This window comes from Vicugna pacos, chromosome X (assembly GCF_048564905.1).
Source record: "Vicugna pacos chromosome X, VicPac4, whole genome shotgun sequence".
NCBI lineage: Eukaryota > Metazoa > Chordata > Mammalia > Artiodactyla > Camelidae > Vicugna > Vicugna pacos.
The window spans coordinates 82,281,471-82,301,615 of record NC_133023.1 but is presented as its reverse complement, the minus strand read 5'-3'; the positions used below and the strand labels follow the sequence as shown (position 1 = coordinate 82,301,615).

Below are 20,145 nucleotides of genomic sequence, written 5' to 3'. Positions count from 1 at the left end.
TACACTCCATAGTTGCTACTGGAGTCGCTGTCGGGGTAGTAAAATCTGATTAAGTTGGACTCTGCTAATTTGTCGTTGGGGTGATTTTACCTGGCTGAAGTTTATTTCTAACCAACATGAGGAATGGTGTTGTTAAGCAATTCAATAATATAAAATATGTTTCATGGACTATATTTCTAGTTAAAGGAACTTTTTTAAAAGCCTTTGGCATATTAGTTGGCTCCTGAGAGATAATTACAAATGACATCTAGCAATTTATTAAATCAAAGGAACTGAATATAAGTAAATGCTCATCATCAGATATAATGCTTTTAGGGTTTTGAGGTCTTTAAGGGTGCTGAGGGTGAGGTAGAGGAAAGCAGTCTTTCTCTTCTCTTTGAACAAACATCACAACTGTTGAAGTGCTACAAAAACAGATTCTAAACATTGAGTCTAAGAGAACTCTAGACTGAAATTGAAATGGCTGATTTGGTGGTATTGATTGATTTCTTTGGAGCCTAATGAGATTAGACAAAGAATATGTTGGTTTTTTAAATCAGTTGATTGTTCATAGTAGAATAATTACTTGAGAACCTTTGAATAAAATGATCTTCACCTGTTTTGGGCAGCTACCTTCTTAGAAATTTGGAAATTTCTGCATTCACCCTATTTCCCCCTCATATATACTGAGTAGAAATAAAAGATCATTGACATATTAAAAAAAAAAGACTCAAAACACTTAACTACCTTGATTTTACCTAGGTTTGGGAGTCTTTGTTCTCAGAAGGAGAAGTTACATTTGCAATTATTACCACTTTGTAATATTTTTATAAGTTGGAAAGTGATTGAATTTCCTTTCTAAAATCTAAAATTGCTTCATTGCTACATACAGCTAGTTTGTAGCTGTTTTATATTTTTCAATGTTTGAGAATGCTTCAGGTTTTTGAAATGAGACATTACAAACCTGCTTGATGAGTACGTGTGAGAGTGTGTGTGTACGTGTGTGTGTTTTCCTTCTTGGGGTTTCCAACAAGTTGCTGCTACCAATTATACCTGGGACCTTCTTGCTCCTTAAGTGTTAAGAATTATTACACAAATCTTTCTATGTCAAATATTGACTATAGTTTCTTTGTATTAGTGGCGCTTCTTTTTTTTTTAACTTTTAAAATATATATTTTGCCACTAAGGTATTGATAAATACTCCTTTCTCTGATTCCTTTGAAGATTTCTATGAGACAGTTTTGTGTGTGGGAACTAAAAAGAGTTGGAAGTATCATTTAACCCTTTAAGTTGCTTGACAGAGTTTTTATGCTGTTTGTGTCTGATGGATTGAATAAAAATTATTTGTGAGGTGGTGATGACTGAGATCTGTTTAATATTTAATAAAGTTTATGCATTACTGGTCAATGTTTCAAAAGAAGCCTTCTCTCCATATGTATGTATATGTGTATTTATATACTGCATACACATATGTTTGGGTTTCATAGGAAAATACATATTTGAATATTAATGTGTATCTTAAAGCAAGGTACTTGTGATTATTACCTTAAGTGATTTCACACTGCATTTGTGGTATATCAAATTATATATTTGGGAATTTTTGAAAGTAATTTCTTTCTTATAGAAACATTTATCTGTGCTTTTTGAGTACAAATGAGAAAGACTCTTAAGGGACCAAATCTCAATCTTTAAAAAACTAGGAATAATTTAGAAAGAGTATATGAAAGCCAACTTCTTAAGTTGGAAGCACAAGTTTAATGTTTGAACATAAATTTGAAAGTAAATATGAGCTCTATGTCACTGCGGTGAGTTTTTTAAAGGTAGTGGCTTTTGTGTCAATGGCAGTCTGCCTTTACTAAGCTTGCACTGATGAAGACGGATAATTCAGGTTTTAGGCAGAAGTTGAGGGTAGATATTTAGTGATGGTGACTTGCCTACATCAGAAGTAGAATTATTCAGCCTGAAAATTAAGAATTCAGCATAATACCAGTTTATCCTATTTTCACTACTTCAAATTGTGTACAAAATTTGGAGTTTGGTGCTTTAAACAGAAACTTCAAACAGCCAGTCACTTTCTGGGCATTAATGACGCTATTTTCTGGCAGTATTTTAAGACAGTATAAATGAAGCCTATATTTGCCATTGCTTTCCTGAAAAACGTCAAGCTGCCTTTGACAGCCACTTTAATTTCTGAACCTCCTTGTCAGCCACTAACCCCTAGAGGTTGCCGGACCCGCCGCTGAGCTTTGGAATGGTCCCTGCTGGACACCTGCTTGGCCAGCAGCATTGGTCTCTCCTCTAGGCAATTTGTGAGCTGTTTGGGGGCGGGGGAGACGTGGAGGGGGGTGGTGAACGGGAGGGGAAGAGGGGAGAGGAGAAGGGGAGGGCAGTGCTGAATTAGATTGTTGATAGCGTCCCTCCGAGGACTGCTATTAAGAGCACGCTATTCTGTACTTCTCTGCTGCAGAAGACAGGGTGATATGCGTGTTACCACACAGCATGTTGTAAATGTATGAGATTTTGCTCGTCCCGGCTTGGAAATCAGAATAGGGAAAGGAAAGCAACTTGAATCAGAAGCTACTAGAAGAGCGTGCAGAGTTCTGCAGCAGTTTATATTTGTTCTTACATTTTGCCTTCTTCTAACTGGAAAACAGAGACTGGCATTTTTTAAACGGGCTTTTCCCATAATGGCATTCTTGTATTGTGTGGCCAGAGCTCGCACGGGAGGAAAGCAGGCTGCCGAATTTAGTCACTGATCTCTATTAGCGGTGGCCTAAGGCTATGCTGAGGTTTATATCCCATTTGTATTGTTGCAGCTCTAAAGAAGAATGTTCAGAGGATGACAAGTGTATTCTGAGTAGGTATGTTGTTTCATTTTCATATGAAACCCATCTATTTTTTTTCCTGCTACTATTGGTCAGAAATCAGGTTAATAGGTGCAGTATATAGTACAGTGCTGCAGTATCCCTGTTAAGGTAGAACAATGGTAATGCAAGCTTAAAATAATAACCCCAAACCCTAGCCGCTTTTATTAAATAAAGCTGCATTGTGGTATGCACCGTGCAGCCTTTAAAAAAAAAATATACTGCAGTCAACGCTTTCCTAACGAGGTGGCACTATTGTTGAGTTAGAACGAGAGAACCATCATATTGCTTTAGGGGACAGGAGGATTTAAAGGAGGTACCTTGCAGCCCTATTTTACAGATTGGAAGCATCGGTTTAAGGGCACTGGCAGAATCGTTTGCTTGTTCTCCGAGGCAGCCACTGCTGTGTCAGTACAGTGTGGAATGGAAGTCCTAGTTGGTAGTCTGTTATGGAAACGCTGTTTACTGTTATTGTAGTACCGTGGTGACAACATGCCATTGAAATGGAAAACGAGCTCTCCTGCTATCTGGAAATTCCCAGTTCCTGTGCTTAAAACATCCAGGTCAACTCCACTTTCTCCAGCATACATGTAAGTGAGAGAAAACAGGATATTAAAGGGGGATTTCATTCATGAATCAACCTGGTGGCAAAAGGGGGTAAAAAATCCCAAACAGCACCATCCAAAAACCCACAAGATTTAAAGCCTCAAGCTTGCTTATATTTAAATATATTGGCATGCCCACATTTTACCATGGTTTTGTTTTTCTAGGAGTTTATGTTTATTTTCATTTACAGTGCTTGCTGGTAATCTCCTTACTAATGTGAAAGTCTAAGAGTATGTCTAAGGAGCTGTATAAGGATAAACTTTTACAAATTGGTTAGATTTTTTGAATTGTGTATATCTGAAATACTTAAGATGACTTCTTTTGTGTAATGACAAAAACCTGCTGATGATTGATGTTGATGTGTTAAATATGGAAATGCTGTCTGGTTTTTTTTTTTTTTGATGAATTTGAAACATTCAGAGTTAACACATTGATCAGAACATGAGTCTTTTAATCAAGTCTTTTATACTTGAGTTGTGTATGATTATTAATAACTTTGATATTATATCTTTCCCAGTTTTATAATTCAAGTTCTGAAGTGTAAATTCAAATTTGCGCAAATTACAGTTTCTATAAATAGTTATTTATATACATGATGTTGAAAAGTCTATTATACAAATGTCTATTCTAGAAATTTATTTTAAGTAAATATATACTGAAATATATTGGGAAGTCTTTCTAGAATTTTTGAAAATCTTATTTTTTAAATTTGCAAAGTGTTGCTTTAAAAACAACATCCAGGAGATATAATAAAATATTCTTTTAAAATACTGTCTCTGATCTTTTTTTAGTGGAGGATGGAGTGAGGGAAAGCTGGACCTTTTTTCCTTTTTATTAATAATTGTATGAGAAAAGCTTTTGAGTAAAAATCTGTTTTAACTGTAAGTGATCCCTTTAAAATATTTTTTCAGTAGGACAGATGTGGAAGAATCTTCCTGCTTTAGGTTCATTGTGTGTTTAGAAATCTGGTGAGTTGCCATTTTATTACTTAGTTTTGGTTTTTATATGCGGTTCAGATGCACAGTGGTATCAATCTGGTTCTTTGAAAGGCTTTCAGCTGCTGAGGAAGTGTGCTTGTGCTCAGTCCAAAAGAAGCAATTCCCTGGAAAGCGTGGAAAAATGAGGACATTTCAGAGTTAAATCCTGTCATTTCATTTTCAGATTATTTTTTATATTCCTTCTTAGAGATGCTTCAGCTTATTTTATCTGAGTGTTAAACTCTTTTTCCTATAGATTTAAAAATGAAGTTATATTTGTAAAAGAAAAAAGAAAAAAAATCAGCTATGTTTGTTTCTGAAAAGCTGTCTTTGTCAAAAGCACAAATTAATGGAGGTGACAAGTTAACAGAGCTCCCTCAAATAATTTGAGGAAGTGAGATGTGCCTGTTGACTTTATATATCTTAGCTGGTGAGAAATGACCAAGGATATACCAAAAGCAACTTTATCAGCAAGACAAAACAAAACATATACACCCCAAACTAAAATTGGTAGGTGACAATTAATCATGGTTACTAATAATTCTGGTGTTCCTCCTGCATTTTACAGTTCAAAAGATCCAACATGCAGCTGAAATGCCAAATTTTAGAGATGGTTAAAAAAAATACTTATATTTTATTCACACTAGCCACAAGCTCAGATACCCCTTAATACAACGTCTTAAATGAATCACTTTCTTCCTTTTTAAGTCCTCAACTCTTTGACCCGATGATATGAGTGAACTGATTTAAATGAGAGAAGCCAGAAAATATCAGATCTTCACGTTGGTGCTGATTGCTGGGAGTACACATATGTAGAATGGAAAACTGTATTTGAAGAGCTAGTCTTAGTCTGGCCTATTTTGACATTGTGATGCTCTGTATTTTTAAATTGGCCTTAACTTATTTTTCTTTATAAATAAATTAATATGAGGTTTAAAATATTATGTAAATAGACACAAAAACTATATTAAACATAAGAAAAGAAGACTAGCTTGGGGAGTTTAAATCAGGTTTTAAATAAATTGTTTCATTTTTGACTATTTTAAAGTTCATTGCCTTGCTTGGCCAGAAATAAAAATATTGTCATGTTTAACATGTTCTCTTCAGTGATTCTTTAGATTCCATAACGCTTCTACACATAGATGATATTTAAGTTTAGCATAGTTTTCACTCAGAAATTGTGAAGACTAAGTTAGAATACTGGGGCAAATAACATTATGTTTGCTCTCAAAATTGTTGGGCTGGCAAACATAGATTAAATGGTTATTTGTGTCTTTTGGGTCTGGATTCTTTGCATTGAAATGGAATAGTTAAATTCAGACTCTTTCTTTGATAGATTGTGACATTTTAGAATTTACCTGTAAAATTATGCATAAGCATTGAAAATACTATCTTGAATATGGAACTCTTATTAATATAAGTTGATATAAGCATCTTTTTGTATGTTTGCTTGTGGAGCATCAGTATTGGTCTGTACTGTTTTATCATTATTTACTGTGATTTGTCAAATATACATTACGTGACTTTCATTAAAGACTTGGGTGCTTTTTCAAAGACTGAAATATCAATGTAAAATATTTTTTTGCTCGTAGTAAAAGTGGGTTGTAGCGATGGAGTGAATAGGGAAAAAATATAGAGGCTCCTTTTGGTCTCTTTCTAAACTCAGTGTAGGTGCTGTTAGCTAGAACTCTTCCATTAGCTCTAGATAGGGCCGTGCTGCTCTGAAAGCCACAATAGAGGATGTTTTACTCACTGCAAACGTTGAACAGAAGGCTCTATTTTTCCCTTGCGGATTTAAAGTCCAAGTTGGCTTGCTTTCTGCTTGTTTAGAACCTGAATGAGAGTTGAAACCTTTTCGTATTTTCAAGACTTACTGATGATAAAAGACAATGTTTATGATAATATTAAGGAAAATAGTTTCTCATATAGCATAAAGTGCCGTTCAGATTGTGTTATGAATCATGAGGACTGGAGTATCTTAAAGACAAAAGATTTGGGAAAATATTCAGGAAAATAATCCTTGGGCCTCTAGATAACTTGATTACCAAATGTAAGTTGGTCTTTATTGGGTCTTTGTTCAGCTTCAGTTTTGAACACTTGCAAGAGTGGTATGCCCTGCAGGTGGAATTCTGAAAGGACTGTCTTGATAGAAATCGGAGTGGTGTCTTTGTGTTACACTCTGTTCAGCAGTAGGTTGAAGTTCAACCTTAGCCGGAGGGAGGATGTCTTGGTCAGTGTAAACTGAATTAGGAAAGACTCTGCTTCTGACAGGTGTGAACCATATACATTAACCTGTCATTTTGCCTAAATTAATAAATCTGAAAGGGCGGTCACGTCTAAGTGGCTTTCTGGTGTTTTGGTATTCATTGTTTTCAAGCAGCAAATGGTTTCTTCGGGCTAATGTTATAGGGTTAATGTATTGTTAGATTCCAAGGACACACTGCAATAGAACAGGATTAGCATTAGCCGCCTTTTTATCTTTTCTTCACAAGCAGTAAGTTTTGATAATAATGGTGTGGCAATAAAGAGGAAGACAATGGGTGATAATTAGCCAGCACAAAGTAGCAGTGAATTCTAGCAAGACAGACAATGCATGCAGAAATGAACGATAGTGAATTAGACCCGTCCTCTCTTAGCCAGTGCACTTGTATTCAGTTAGCATCCTGTTTAAAATTATTTTGTTTAACATGTAAAATATATTTTAGAGTAAATACCAATAACACAGACTTCTATAGCAATTATTTTCTATCATTTCATCGTTAAAATTCAGTATCTAGTTTTCCCGAGAAAAGATGGTGCTTTCCTTTATTTATTTGTCAATAATTTATCTAGAGTCATTCATACTATGTAAGTGTTCCTAGTTTGTGGGTGATTCAAAGGATAGACATAATTAGACATGCTTTCTGTCCCCTAAGATATTGTCTTTTTTTCTAACTTAGTGAATAAAACAGAATCTTGAAAATAAAATAACACATTAGAAATCCTTTGCATCTAGCAAAATACTTCTCAAATTGATATTCTCAAATTAGAAAAGAATATAATTAGTTAGATATTTTGAGAATCACCGTGTACAAAAACTTTTATTTGTGTCTGCTTAATTTGTTTTTACTACATATGCTCAATCTAACAAAATTAGGTGGAGAAATAACATAAATAACACTTCTGAGCAATTTAGTGTTTGTAACTTTTGTAGCATGTTTCTTGGGAATTTCTATTGTCTGAGCTCACAGAAGAGCTAGCTTAACACTGATTAATGGAAAACCATAGAGATCAAAGTGACCTTAGAGGTCATTTGGAGACTCCAAACCCCCTTTAAAGCAGCAACCCTCCCTGTGACACCTCTGAAAGATGCTGATACACATCCTTCTTGATCATTGTCACTGACGAAGAGCTCACTACTTCCCACAGGCAGCTCCCTCCATTCGTATACAGCTCTTCCTTGCATTGAGCAAAATCAAGTCCTCTCTCTCTTTTTTGATCTAATAAAAAAAGTTTTGGGGGTAGTAATTAGGTTCATTCATTTATTTATTTATAATGGAGGAACTGGGAATTGAACCCAGGACCGCGTACATGCTAAGCACACGCTCTACTGCTGAGATATACCCCCAACCACCGGGTCCCTTTCTCTTTTATCTCTTCTTCCTAGTGTGGCCTTCTAAAGCTATGTAGAAAAATATCATTTTCTCTATTACATACAACCCTGGAAATCTTTCTTTAACCATTACACATGTGGCATATTTTCCAGACTCTTCACTCTGCTGGTTGTCCCTCACCCAGATAGTTTGTCTCATGTTAATCTTTACAAGAGATACTACATCAGAATGTGATGCTCCTCATGTGGTCTGACTAGAGGAAGAGACCTCTTTCCTTTCATATAGGCATTTTGCTTATCTTAAAGAGCCTGTGATTTTTTAAAATTAAAATATAGTTGATATATTATGTTTTAATCATAACATTAGCCCCGGACCACAATGAATCAGAGTTTACAAACTTCTTGTCGGGGGTTTAGTACATTGCTTGTTCCTCCTAATCAGCCTTTAGTCTCTTGGCTTCTTGAGATCTTCTAGTCCGAGGGAGCCTGGCATGTGCAAATGAAGTGAAAATTTTGTTTTAAAGCCTATTGTGTGCGTTTTTTAAAAGATCTCTTGAAACCATTTAACGTAATTGAGGAGTATTGTGCACAAGAAACTTGCAAGGCAGAAAGCAAGTATTTCTGATACTTTTGCAAATTTCCGAGAATTTTACTCGTCAGGAATTTATCCAGATTCATTGTTTTTTTTTTTTAATGCCTAAATGAATGTTACTTCCAATTACCCCTCAAAACATTTTTCCCAGAGGGAAGAGAGGCGGAAATGCAAATTTTCTACCATCCTGGGAAGTCTGGAGTTACTAAGAATTCTAAGGATTCCAGACATTCTGTTTGAAATTTAGAATATTTACGAGACCTCAGTAAGGCCAAGTTTGAGGGAAGGAAAAGAAAGAAGGAAGAGATAGGCAAATATTTGTGTTAATGACTTTATTACTTGTGGTTGAAGAGTCCAGAATTATAAGCACTATGCCTCCTGATATTTTAAATTGAAATGGCAGCCACGGTGTATTGCTTTATTTCCTCAAGGCTGAGAAAGAGGTGGTGTAAACGTGAGCTTCTTGGGTAATGAGTACCTGAAGAAGTTACTGAGCAATCCATTTATGAAAGAGCTCAGTTCTTCTTCAGGCACCTTGTATATTGAGTTTATGCTCACTGCCTGTCACGTGGCACGCATAACTCTGCTGGGTATTCTGGGTATCAGTCTTGCACTTACTCAAAATGACTGTTCTTTATCTTCCATGCTATCTTTATTAATTAACAATTACATTGCTTAATTTATTTTACTGCTGTGAAAATTCGGAACCAACACAACCAGTTTAAATAACATTCTTGTGTACTGTACTTTCAGTACTGATTATGGATTCAATGCAATAACAGCGCAGTGGAGAAATGTATCGGTGCTAACCAAGGAGACACGAATTGGAGATAGATAACCAGATTTTAAAGTCCATATTCCTATTATGGTGATCATTTTGCATTATATACAAATATTGGATCATGTTATACACCTGAAACTAATATAATGTGTGTGACTATACCCCCGTTTAAAAAAGAGTGCATATTCCATGAGATGGAAAATGATGCAATTTATGTTTCAGCTTGATGGTCATCTTTTTAAACAAGAAGAACGGAGTGCCATCCTTTAAGTTGGATGGGGCTTAGGTGCTTTATAGCATACAAGTGCATGGATTTTACCTTACCAGCATCAGTAATTTGATCCCGGACTATATGATATAATCTTAGTGAAAACTGAAATTACATTGGGTTTCCAATTATAGTAAAATATTTTCACTGGCCTGACTTGCTATGATGAGGATATATGTTGTTTTCACCCAATCTTGCCTCTTTTATGGTGTGGAGCGTACCTAGCTCATTGGACAGTACCTCCTATGATATGGTTCAATGGAGAAATGAAATAACATCCTTCCATAAGAAAAATGTAAATAAAAACAACTTTCAGAACTCTTGAATCTAGCCTATACAACAGATACTGGAAATTTTGTATGAAATTTATTTATAATTTTTAAATGTCCTCATTTAGCATAGTTAAATATAATACAGTTTATTGAATGCTACTGTAAAAATGCCAAGCACTTTGCAGGCTGGCTCCCAAACACTCTCTGAGGGTAACTCTTCTCCGTTTTCCACTAAGTGCACAGTGGTTCAGAGAGGTCAATTCACTTGCTCAATGTTACACTTCAAGTAAGAAGTGAAGTGAGAATTCAAATGCAGGTCTGCTTGATTTCAGCGATCTTGCTTTCTCTAATGCCTTTTTGTTTTTCACAGACTTTTGCTACTTTCATGCCATCTGATAACTAGGAAATACCACACTAGGATTAAAACAAAGAAGTATGACAGGCGAGATCAACGTTTTCGAATTGAGTGGTGGTAGAGGGAGAAGTTAGCTTTACTTTGTGGTCCTGTCAAGTGGTGGAGTTGTGGGAAAGTACTGGGACGATTATCTTGACTTGCTGATGTGCTATTGGGATTAACCTCATTGTTTCCTGTTTCTTTGGAAGCACTACCTTCATTGGCCACCACCTTCCCCCCCACCCCCACCCCTACCCCCGGTAATTAGCTGCCATTGATGGTGCTGTAGCTGATGTGCTCTTTTTAGCACAGTCCTAGGGTACTACCCAGTCAGTAGGTTTAGTACTTTCTTGTGGACGAGACTCTCATTGCTTAATTGTGTGCAAGCGCTCAAAAAACTCCATGTGTGAGTTTTCTATTGCTACCATAACAAATTTCTGCAAACTAATGGCGTAAAGCATCACAAATAAATTTCTTCTCATAGTATTTTAGGTCAGAGGTCTGGTATGGTTCTCACCGGGCTAAAATCAAGGTGTTGGCAGGGCTGTGCTTGCTTCTGAGGCTCTAGGGGAGAGTGCATTCCCTGCTCACTGGGATCACTGGCAGAATGCAGTTCTTTGCAGTTGGAGGACCACCCAGGTCCCCATCTTCTTGGCGGCTGTAAGCCGAGGCTGGAGCTCAGTTTCTAGAGGCTCCCTTCGTCCGTCTTCAGCGTGAGCAATAGCAAGAGTCTTTTTCACATCTCTCTGACCCACTCTTCTGCCTTCCTCTTTTGCTTTTAAGAACTCGTGTGATTAGATTGAAAGGTGCAGGGACTTGTTTGGGTTTTTTTATTTAAAAGGCTTGAATAGTGTGTTTTAGAACATGAAAATGTTGAGAATGAAACATTATGAGAATGCTAAGAGTGGTGAACTCATAGGAGTGTCTGTGGGCTGCTGGGCTAATCCAGTGCTTATGCTGTCACTCTGTCCTTCCTCTCTCCGCCAATTTCCCTCCCTCTTGGAAGTCTCTCACTGAAGTTATTCAAATCCCAAATGACCTTTGCTCATCTACAACTTGCCCTGTAACATCTTCTATTTTCACTTTTTGTTTTTCTGGTTTCAAAAATAGAGTGTTTTTTACTGATCAGTGAGATCAGACCATGACATCTTAAAAAGAGTATATTATCTTATTTGAGATTCTTTGACTCCAAGAGCTGGGAGGAACCCTTAAAAATCACTCTTTGTCATACTGTTGTACCTGGAAAGAGAATGTGACATTTTGATATAGGAAAAATGTAAGGCAAGTGGATAGCTGTGTCCCAGGTCTTGGTTGAGTCCCTGGGATGCGTCACGCCAAGTGAGGGTCCTTGGCTTCACTTCACACAGGAAAGAATTCAAGAGCAAGCCACAGTTGAGTAAAGGTAGATTTATTCAGAGAGATATATACTCTATAGACAAAGTGTAGGCTGTCTCAGAAGGCCAGAGAGGCCACAAGGGGTGGGGGGTGGAGGGTGAGTTAAAGGAAAAGTATATACACACTCCATAGAGTCTTGGAAGGCGAGGGAGCGAGAAGGCTCGAGGTATGGTGTTGCTAGTTTTTATGGGCTGGGTAATTTCATATGCTAACAAGTAGGAGGATTATTCCAACTACTCTGGGGAAGGGGCAGGGATTTCCAGGAATGGGGGGCCCGTCACCCACTTTTGACCTTTTATGGTTAGCCTGGGAACTGTCATGGCATCTGTGGGAGTGCCATCTACCGTGTTAATATATTACAATAAGCATATAATGAAGCTCAAAGTCTACTAAAGTCACATCTCCCACCATCTTGGGCCTCAGAGTTGAATTTTCCACCTTCTTGGTGTTAACTGCTGTGTCATTCCTTGAATGTCTGTGCCTTGCCCCCTTCCTTCCTGTGTCAGTTTAAGTCTGGTCACTTCCCTTCCACCTGTGTACATTTGTATGTGATGGTTTAACCCAATCTTTTTTTTTTCCTTCTTTTTTTTTAACAGGAGGTACTGGGGATTGAACCCAGGACCTCATGTGTGCTAATAAGCTATGCACTCTACCACTGAGCTATACTCACTCCCCTAACCCAGTCTTAATTTATATTTCCTTTTTATTATTTTATCCCATTTCATCAATTGTATTACAAACCAATGTCAAAAACCAGCTTACTATAGAAACCTCAACTAGATTTCTCTTTATAGACGTAATTATACCAGATTTTCTCTTGCCCTACACTGAACTGTGTTCCTAATTAACACACAGTTTGACCTAGCTTTAGTTTCTGTGAACCTACAAAATATTTGAAATAGAATTTTGAAAAGTATATGGATGTTCTAGGTTGTAAATAGATTATCCAATAGATAATCCCTCAGTATCACCAAATTAAAGTGATTTTCATTCACTATGAGCACTTTCCTATAAAGGGTGTGTATATGTAATTATTTCTGAATGATTCACAGCTAAACGAAAGTTCATGGAACTGGAACCAAAATTTTCTCATCTTAAATAGACTGATGACCTGGCTCATTAGCATATTTTCATAGACACATTGCTGAAATATGTAAATAGATGTAATTAGAGACTTTTTTTTTTCTTGAAGTGATGTAATACACCACCTCATCATCATGAGATTTGGCTTTCTTTCATATAATTGCAGATTGTATTTTTGAACCCCAGTACCTCTATTTAAATAAATAAATAAAACCTGATTACTTCCCCTCCTCAAAAAAATAAATTAAAAAAAAATTTTAATCTTAAATAACAGTAAGGAAAGTTGATGTTATTTATTTTTTTATTTGGTGCTTATTGTTAAATATGAACTGACACACTTCCGTACAAGGAAGCAAAGCTTGCAATTAGTTACTGTGGTTTATATAAATTATGCAACATGGCACTTGTTAGTAGATAATGTTGAGAATTTATTATTATTTTTATACCATTTGGTAAATAATTATTTCTTTTACTTTGATCCTTTTGCAAGCAAGTATCCTGCCTGCTCTTTGTTTCCCTCCCTCCTAGTGCAGTGCCTGGCACATAATAGGTGCTCACATGTTGAGACCATAAGAGAAGTTAGAGTAGTTTTTAGGTCTGTAGCCTTGTGCAAATTACTTCACTTAAAGAGTGTTACATTTCTTCGTTTGGTCTATGGAGGAATCTAATGTATCATAGTCTTGTTAGAGAGTAAGTTATGGCTATCTTTCCTATGAAAAGAACTAATGCAAAATTCTGATTCTGTTCCTTGCTTGTTGATAAATACCATGATGCTGGCACAGACTGAAAGTAATTTTAGTAGAAGCAATTTACCAGTGACCAGAATACTTTAGTCATGGCTCATCAAATTGTAATTTGATAAAGAAAATAAGATTATAATCTCTTCCAAGACAGCAACTACCCTTGAAGTTAAGAGTTATTTGACTTATTTTCACATGTCCTTTACCACAGTGGGGAAAACTATTTTAGACAAATTTATGTTTTAAAGCTAGCATGGTTGCACTTAAACGTGTTCTCTATGTATAGTTTGAAAAAAGGAATGACTGACAAGGAAAAAAGGAAATCTGACTATGGTTTAGGAGAAATAAATTTAAAATTAATACTCAAAAAATCACCCACATTTGCTTATGTTCTGAATTGTTTTGTACTTGAAAGACCTAAACCTAATTGCAAAGGTTTAACAGATATTGAATTTAAGTTTTCCTTCTATCAGAAATATTTTAAGTAAATGCTCTCCCACATTACTTGGTTAACAACAGAAAAAAAAGGCATCGCTGTTACTATGTGTGAAAACAACATATTCTAAAGCAAAACAATGGATAGTTTGTGAATAAATTTGGACGTTTATTTTCAAATCATTAAATATATATTTATTTTGAATTTTTTGCCAGAATGTGCGGTTAGTTAAGGAAGGCTAGTCCAGGAAGCCTTGAATTTAAGATTTAGATTTTGTTCAGCAAGCAATGAGGAGTCATTGAATACTTTTGAACAAGGAAGTGACTTTCAGGCTATAAATACAATCACAGTATGCGAAGAAGCTATACTATAACAAATATGTAATATATGTTAATAACCCACCCAAGTAAGAAGTCATAGGTAGTGGAAGTGTGGTAGGGACAATGAGAGTGGAGAGGCAATGAAAGATAAGTGCATACTAGAGATATTTAGTGGTACTTTGTCAGTTGCCTGGGCACAGGAGATGGGGAGGAACCAAGAGTCAAAGATGACTGAAATATTTTGATGATGACAATTTTCTTTTAGCATCCAGAATATCCTATCATGTCTCTCTTGAATGCATGGCATCTAGATACATGTGAGGTTCCTGAACTTCCTTCTGACTGACCAAGCTTCCAGGAATGATTATTAAGTTAAATTCATTTCCATGAGAGTACCTTTCAGTAAATCAATTTTCTCAGGAAAGCATGATCTATAAAAAATTTGGATTCTTGAGATTTTAAAATGACTTATTGCTTCAAGAAAGAGCTGTTGTAGGTAAGGGGAGTTGAGGGGAGTAGCACTTGGACTAGCGATTTCCAACTAGCTGGGCAAACTTTTGATACCTTGTCCCTACTGTCTCATCTACTTGGTGACTCTTCTCTGTCTCCTTCTCGCCTGCACTGTGAGAGTCAGAAATGATCAGTTGGGGTATGAAATACTGTGTTAAAGGACTGTATGGATGGAAGGAAAGGGATGCTTCTCTCTGGCTTACTACCCCTCTGTCTTCTTTGTCTCAAACAGATCGAGGCAGTACTTCATACTACTTTGTAATTCATAGATAGCTTCTACAAAACACACACGCAGTTTGAAAATGCTCCAGTTTGCTTTAAAATTTCTTCTTAAATGACTGGAAAATGTGAATGCTTGATGCCTACAGTCATATTGTTTAAATGATATGGTCTACCTCAACTCTTTTTTAAGGTCCATCCAAGAGCACAAACTCTCTTTTCGTCAGAGGCCATAATGTTCCTAAAAAGAAATACCTTGCCCTCAAAGTGGCAAACTCCCCAATGAATTATAATTTGCATCTACTCCTTCAAAAAAGATAAATAACCAGTCTGCCTTCTAGGAAACTCTTACCAATTTTATTAAGAATATTTAATATTCAAAGTAAACAAATACAGTCATGGTACATGAATACTTTGCCCAAAGGACTCCTTCCTGTTTTACTGTGCTATGGACAAAATCTTATCAAGTTATTTTGTAGAGCAATTTTTGTTACATTAGCAGAGCTGTCTGTAGCTCAATCATGAAACTGCATTGTGACATGGAACTGAACATTGTAGTGATCTTAATGAAAATAGTTTTCTAGGACTGTAGTAAAATGGAGACTCCTGATGGTATTTTAGAGAAAAAATCAGAAGCCATTTCTGCATTTCTACTCTGAGAGTATGTTGCTTGAATGGGTAGATAGGTGAGTGGGCTGTAAGTGTCCGTGAAGATTTTTTTCATCTCCTAACAACCTGAGAACTTAAGGTCAGAAATGATTATGTTTCTTTACAGTAAGCATTGTACAAGAGGGATAACTTCAAGTCTTACAGCAAAGTTTTATTTAAAAAAAAAACCTTAATGGTGAGGCAGATGGGTACAGAATGGAAAATAATTTTAATATGAAACATTATACTGGAATTAGACTCTGCTTCTCTAAGCTTCACATCTGAGACAAACTTGAGAGAACTATCCTTAGTGTGATTCCCAGACTCTTTGAGTCTTCTGATTTTTCTCTTTGTATTACTTTCCCTTGTCTTAAAAATATTGGCTGTCATATTAAAACATTGGTTTGATTAAATCATATTAAACACGGCTTTTGATTTGATGTATTCATTGAAATAATTAGAGATGCCTCTAGGTCATTGCAAAATCAAGGTTGAGATTTGTTGCATTTATTACAGGCTTTGAAGGCAGAATCAGTGGGACTCGTAGAGCTGCCAATTATAATTCTTAAAACATGGAGTGCAATTGGCTATAACTTTTAAGTTTGAAAGTCTTACTCTTTGTTTTTTATCATATTTCCTTTTAAAAGAGAAATAAACATTCCCTTAAGACCTGGTCATGAATTATTGACTTTGTGAAGTTGAATATAACGAGGAAATTCAGCAAAGACAGAAAAGGATTGGATTTGTTACCATTTGATTAATGATTCTCCTAGTCCCAAAGAGATTTGTCTCAGTGATTTCTAATTGGTTTTGAGTTTGTGGAATCTGCCTTTATAATAAAGTCTAAAATTGGATAATTTGGATGTTTGAATATTTAATAAACTGAAATTTTAGGCAGGTGAAATGCACCATAGGACAGTCATCACATTTCAAAGTTGGTAAGCTACAGATAATAGGAATAAAATGACAACTTGATTCACAAATCCTCTGGGAGCAAAAAGCTCCTTGATAGAAAGTTGGCCTGGGTGTTGGAGCTCCCATTCCACTTTTTCCATTTGGCGATTGAAGAAAGAGAAGGCAGGCTCCCTGCCTTGGGTATGGCTAGACTTCTCAGTGGCAGGACTGGGGCTGGCTGTAGAGGGAGAATCAGCCTTCCAGAGGGCTAATGCTTTTCCAGAGGATTATAACTATTTCCTCTGTGCACTGGCAAGGGGACTGTTGGCAGTCATGGTTGCCCACATGTCCACATTGCTGTCTCCCTGCCACCACTACACTTATGTACTCCCTCACTTTATATGGCTTCTTAAAGCAAGGGAGCTTCGACTTCGACTTAGCTTTTTTATATAGTAGGTAGGAAACCAGTATTTAAAATTCATTTTTTTTTAACTGAAGTGGAGTTAATTTACAATGTTATATTAGTTTCAGGTAGCATTCATCCTTTTGCTTACTCTTTTATTTCTGCTTTAGGTATCTATCTATCTACTATTATCTATATTACATCAAAATATAATGAGAAAAAAATATAATGAGAAACTTGAAGAATAGAAATAATATATAAACCAAGCTTCCAAACAGAAAAATTTCCTGGTCTAGATGCCTGAAACTTGATGTAATATAATTGGCATGTGGATTTTAAAAGATGAAGAAAGACGAAAGTTTTGAAATATAGTAGCTAGAGGGAGCAAACAGTAATTGTCAAGTGTTTCAGGGGCAGGATTGAGATGTTCAGGGCAAGTGTTTTGTGGTTTGATAATGAACTCTCATCCCATGAGCGTTACCTACTGAAGTATCATTTGTCATTCCATGTGTTTAGCACAGTTCCCTCATCTGTGCCATGGTGCTATTTCTGTGATTGTGATGGGTGGCTTTGGAATTCAGAATCTGTTCTTTTAAATGTTGAGATCAGTAATATAAAGTTCTCCCTAAACTTGATCTGAGTATATCCTAGGATATGCTGCCTCCTTAGCCCATGTGTGTTGGGAGAATGGCATGAGAGATTTTGAGCATTGGTATTGTCCTTATGGAAGGAGTGGTAAAAATGGGTCATTTTAGACTGAACTAATTCAACCAACAAGTTGTTTCCCTATAACAAAATGTGTCTCTCTGAGATCCTCCTTGTGTTTATAAATTAAGCATTGAAATATCAGTTGCTTTATGGCCTCTCCTCTCTGCTATTGTTTTTTTGGGGGCTTGGCATCAGGGGAACAACGTGGGCTCTGAAATCAGACTCAGGTTCCAATTGTAGTTACCAGACTCATGGTGAGGACTTCAACTCTCTGAGCTTCAGTCTCCTGTCTTGAAAATGGGATTGCGCTGAGGATTAAGAACATGTCTGGCACAATGCCTAGTACACAGCAGGTGCTGGGCAAACCATCTTATTCCTATGTTAAAACTGACATCAGCTATTTATTAATGTGGTTTTATTTTAAATGTGACAGACATATGCAAATAAAGAAGCTTCTTTACTTTGGAAAATCATCTTCCAGTCTGATCGTATCACCTTGAACTTTTTTTCTCTTTTGTGGACTCTGGTATGGCTGCAGCAGGAAAGAAAGCTTTGGAAAGATTAGCAGCTCTTTTATATCATCTGTGCAAAAGATTTCCATTAACAAATTTATTGCAAGTTGACAGTAATGTACTTATATGTATGTCATTAAAAATACAAATAACTAACCAAAGCTTTAGCTTTCTTGACTCCTTTCAGGCAAACACCTTATTAAGGAGGTATGTTCTCTATAGTTTCTTAAACAGTGATTACGCCTTATTAAGAGAAGTTGCTATCATATTTATAATTGCCTTGTGGAATGATACTGTAAATGACATTTTAGTTGGGACATCAATATTTTAGGTTTTAAGGAAATATCAGGCTTATTTTATATATATCAACTTACTTCATGAATTGGAAAATTTCTTTCTTATTTTTAAGAACACTTTCCCTCTTTTTTTTTCTTAATGGAAGTTGAGGGAGAGAGAGAAAGCATATGTGTATATGTGTGATTCAGTTTTTGATGGAAGAGGTGAAGGAAAGTTGATTCTAAATTTTGAGGTAGGATAGTTATTAGCATCTTCAGAATTCAATGCAGAATGCATACTTTGAATCTATAGAAAAATCAGTGGGAAATGACTTCTACCATCTTAAGTTTTTAATTTATTTCTCATGGGGGAGGGAAATACCTTGACAGATTTAGCACTCATATTCAAATGAGTCTGAGAACAGGTGGCTAAATTTTTCCCCCACCTGCCAACGCAAGTTTATCGCGAGAAATGTTTCATTTAGCAAATGCTGCTGCTAGCAGACACGTCTTGTCTCTGTTTCCGAGCAGAAAAACAAATGGCGGGGGAGTTCTTCTTTGAAGAAAGCCTTTTTCTTGATTTTCTTTTTAAATTGTGAGTGTGAGAAATGTGTATTTTATTTTTCTGGGGGGTGGGTGGTGGAAAACATGAGTCAGTGCCTTGATTAACCAACTTGATTTGTTGTGTTGCAATACCATTCATGGCTTTTCTTTTTGTTTTTCTTCTTGTTTTGTTTTGTTATTGTGGCTGTTCTTGCACACTAACCCACTGGCACTGACTTCCAGTTATAATACTATTTTACTCTGGGAAATTGCAGTATTTGAATAATACTTTTGACACTAACTCAGAAACCCCGGCTCTTTTGTTACCATGGAATTACATTACTAGCATTGCATACATTGCTAGGTTTAACCACTTGGTGATGTAGCAGGTCACAAGCAAGATGAAGTGCTATGAAACTGACCCAGAACTAAAGAGAGAAAAGTTAAGGGCTTTGTTATACTTTTTACCTTTCTGGTTTTTCCCTGATTCATTTATTTTTTTCCCTCAGAAATTAAAAACAATACAGGAAAGTAAAGGGACTAGTTTGACAAGTGTTCTGATAGTCTTGGGCAATACATGTTTTCGGCAAGTACATATGTCTTACTAGCATGTTTTATGCGTAGCGCTGAAATGTGCTGTGCGAGCAAGAAGTGAACATGCCGGGGCCTGGGTTGGCACATACGTGTAAGAAACATCTACCAAGAAGTCAAGTGTTTAATGTGTTTTCATGCTAATAATTGCCAAAAGCACGAAAATGTCCCCTTTCCCTTGACAAGGATGTTTGACCTCGCTGGCTTTCTGTATAACGTGAACCAGCGCTGGCAGTGATAGAAACCAAGAAATTGAGATACATATTTTATCACTTATCAAGTCAATACCTTATTTTTTAAACAGGGAAGTACTCATTTCAGTGGGCTTGGGGAAATGTTTTTTGGTATGGAGACTGATGAGTGTTCTAAGACTGTTGGAGGCTTTGGAGCCAAGTAATGCAGTTGTGGGATACTTTTCCCCATATATCACACCAACAAACCTGATTGCTACAGTGAACTGTGAGACACTGTTCTTTACAGAATGTCTACCAAACTATTACGTCTACAGAATGATTCATTGTAGAAAACGTATTTGAGCCAGAC

At 36.3% G+C, this 20,145-nt stretch overlaps 1 protein-coding gene across 6 annotated transcripts in view; it reads left to right on the top strand.

Moving 5' to 3' along the window:
- Positions 1 to 20,145, top strand: part of KLHL13 (kelch like family member 13) — a 159,928-nt gene that overhangs the window by 100,183 nt on the left and 39,600 nt on the right. Inside the window, exon 1 of one of the 6 annotated variants that reach the window (XM_006208825.2) lies at positions 2,761 to 2,840. The exons of 4 other annotated variants lie outside the window; for them this stretch is intronic. In XM_006208825.2, coding sequence (XP_006208887.1) covers positions 2,761 to 2,840 — 80 coding nt within the window. Of the gene's footprint in view, positions 1 to 2,760; positions 2,841 to 3,335; positions 3,434 to 20,145 lie in introns of those variants that run through there. One more of the 6 variants, XM_006208824.4, reaches the window with a different exon arrangement.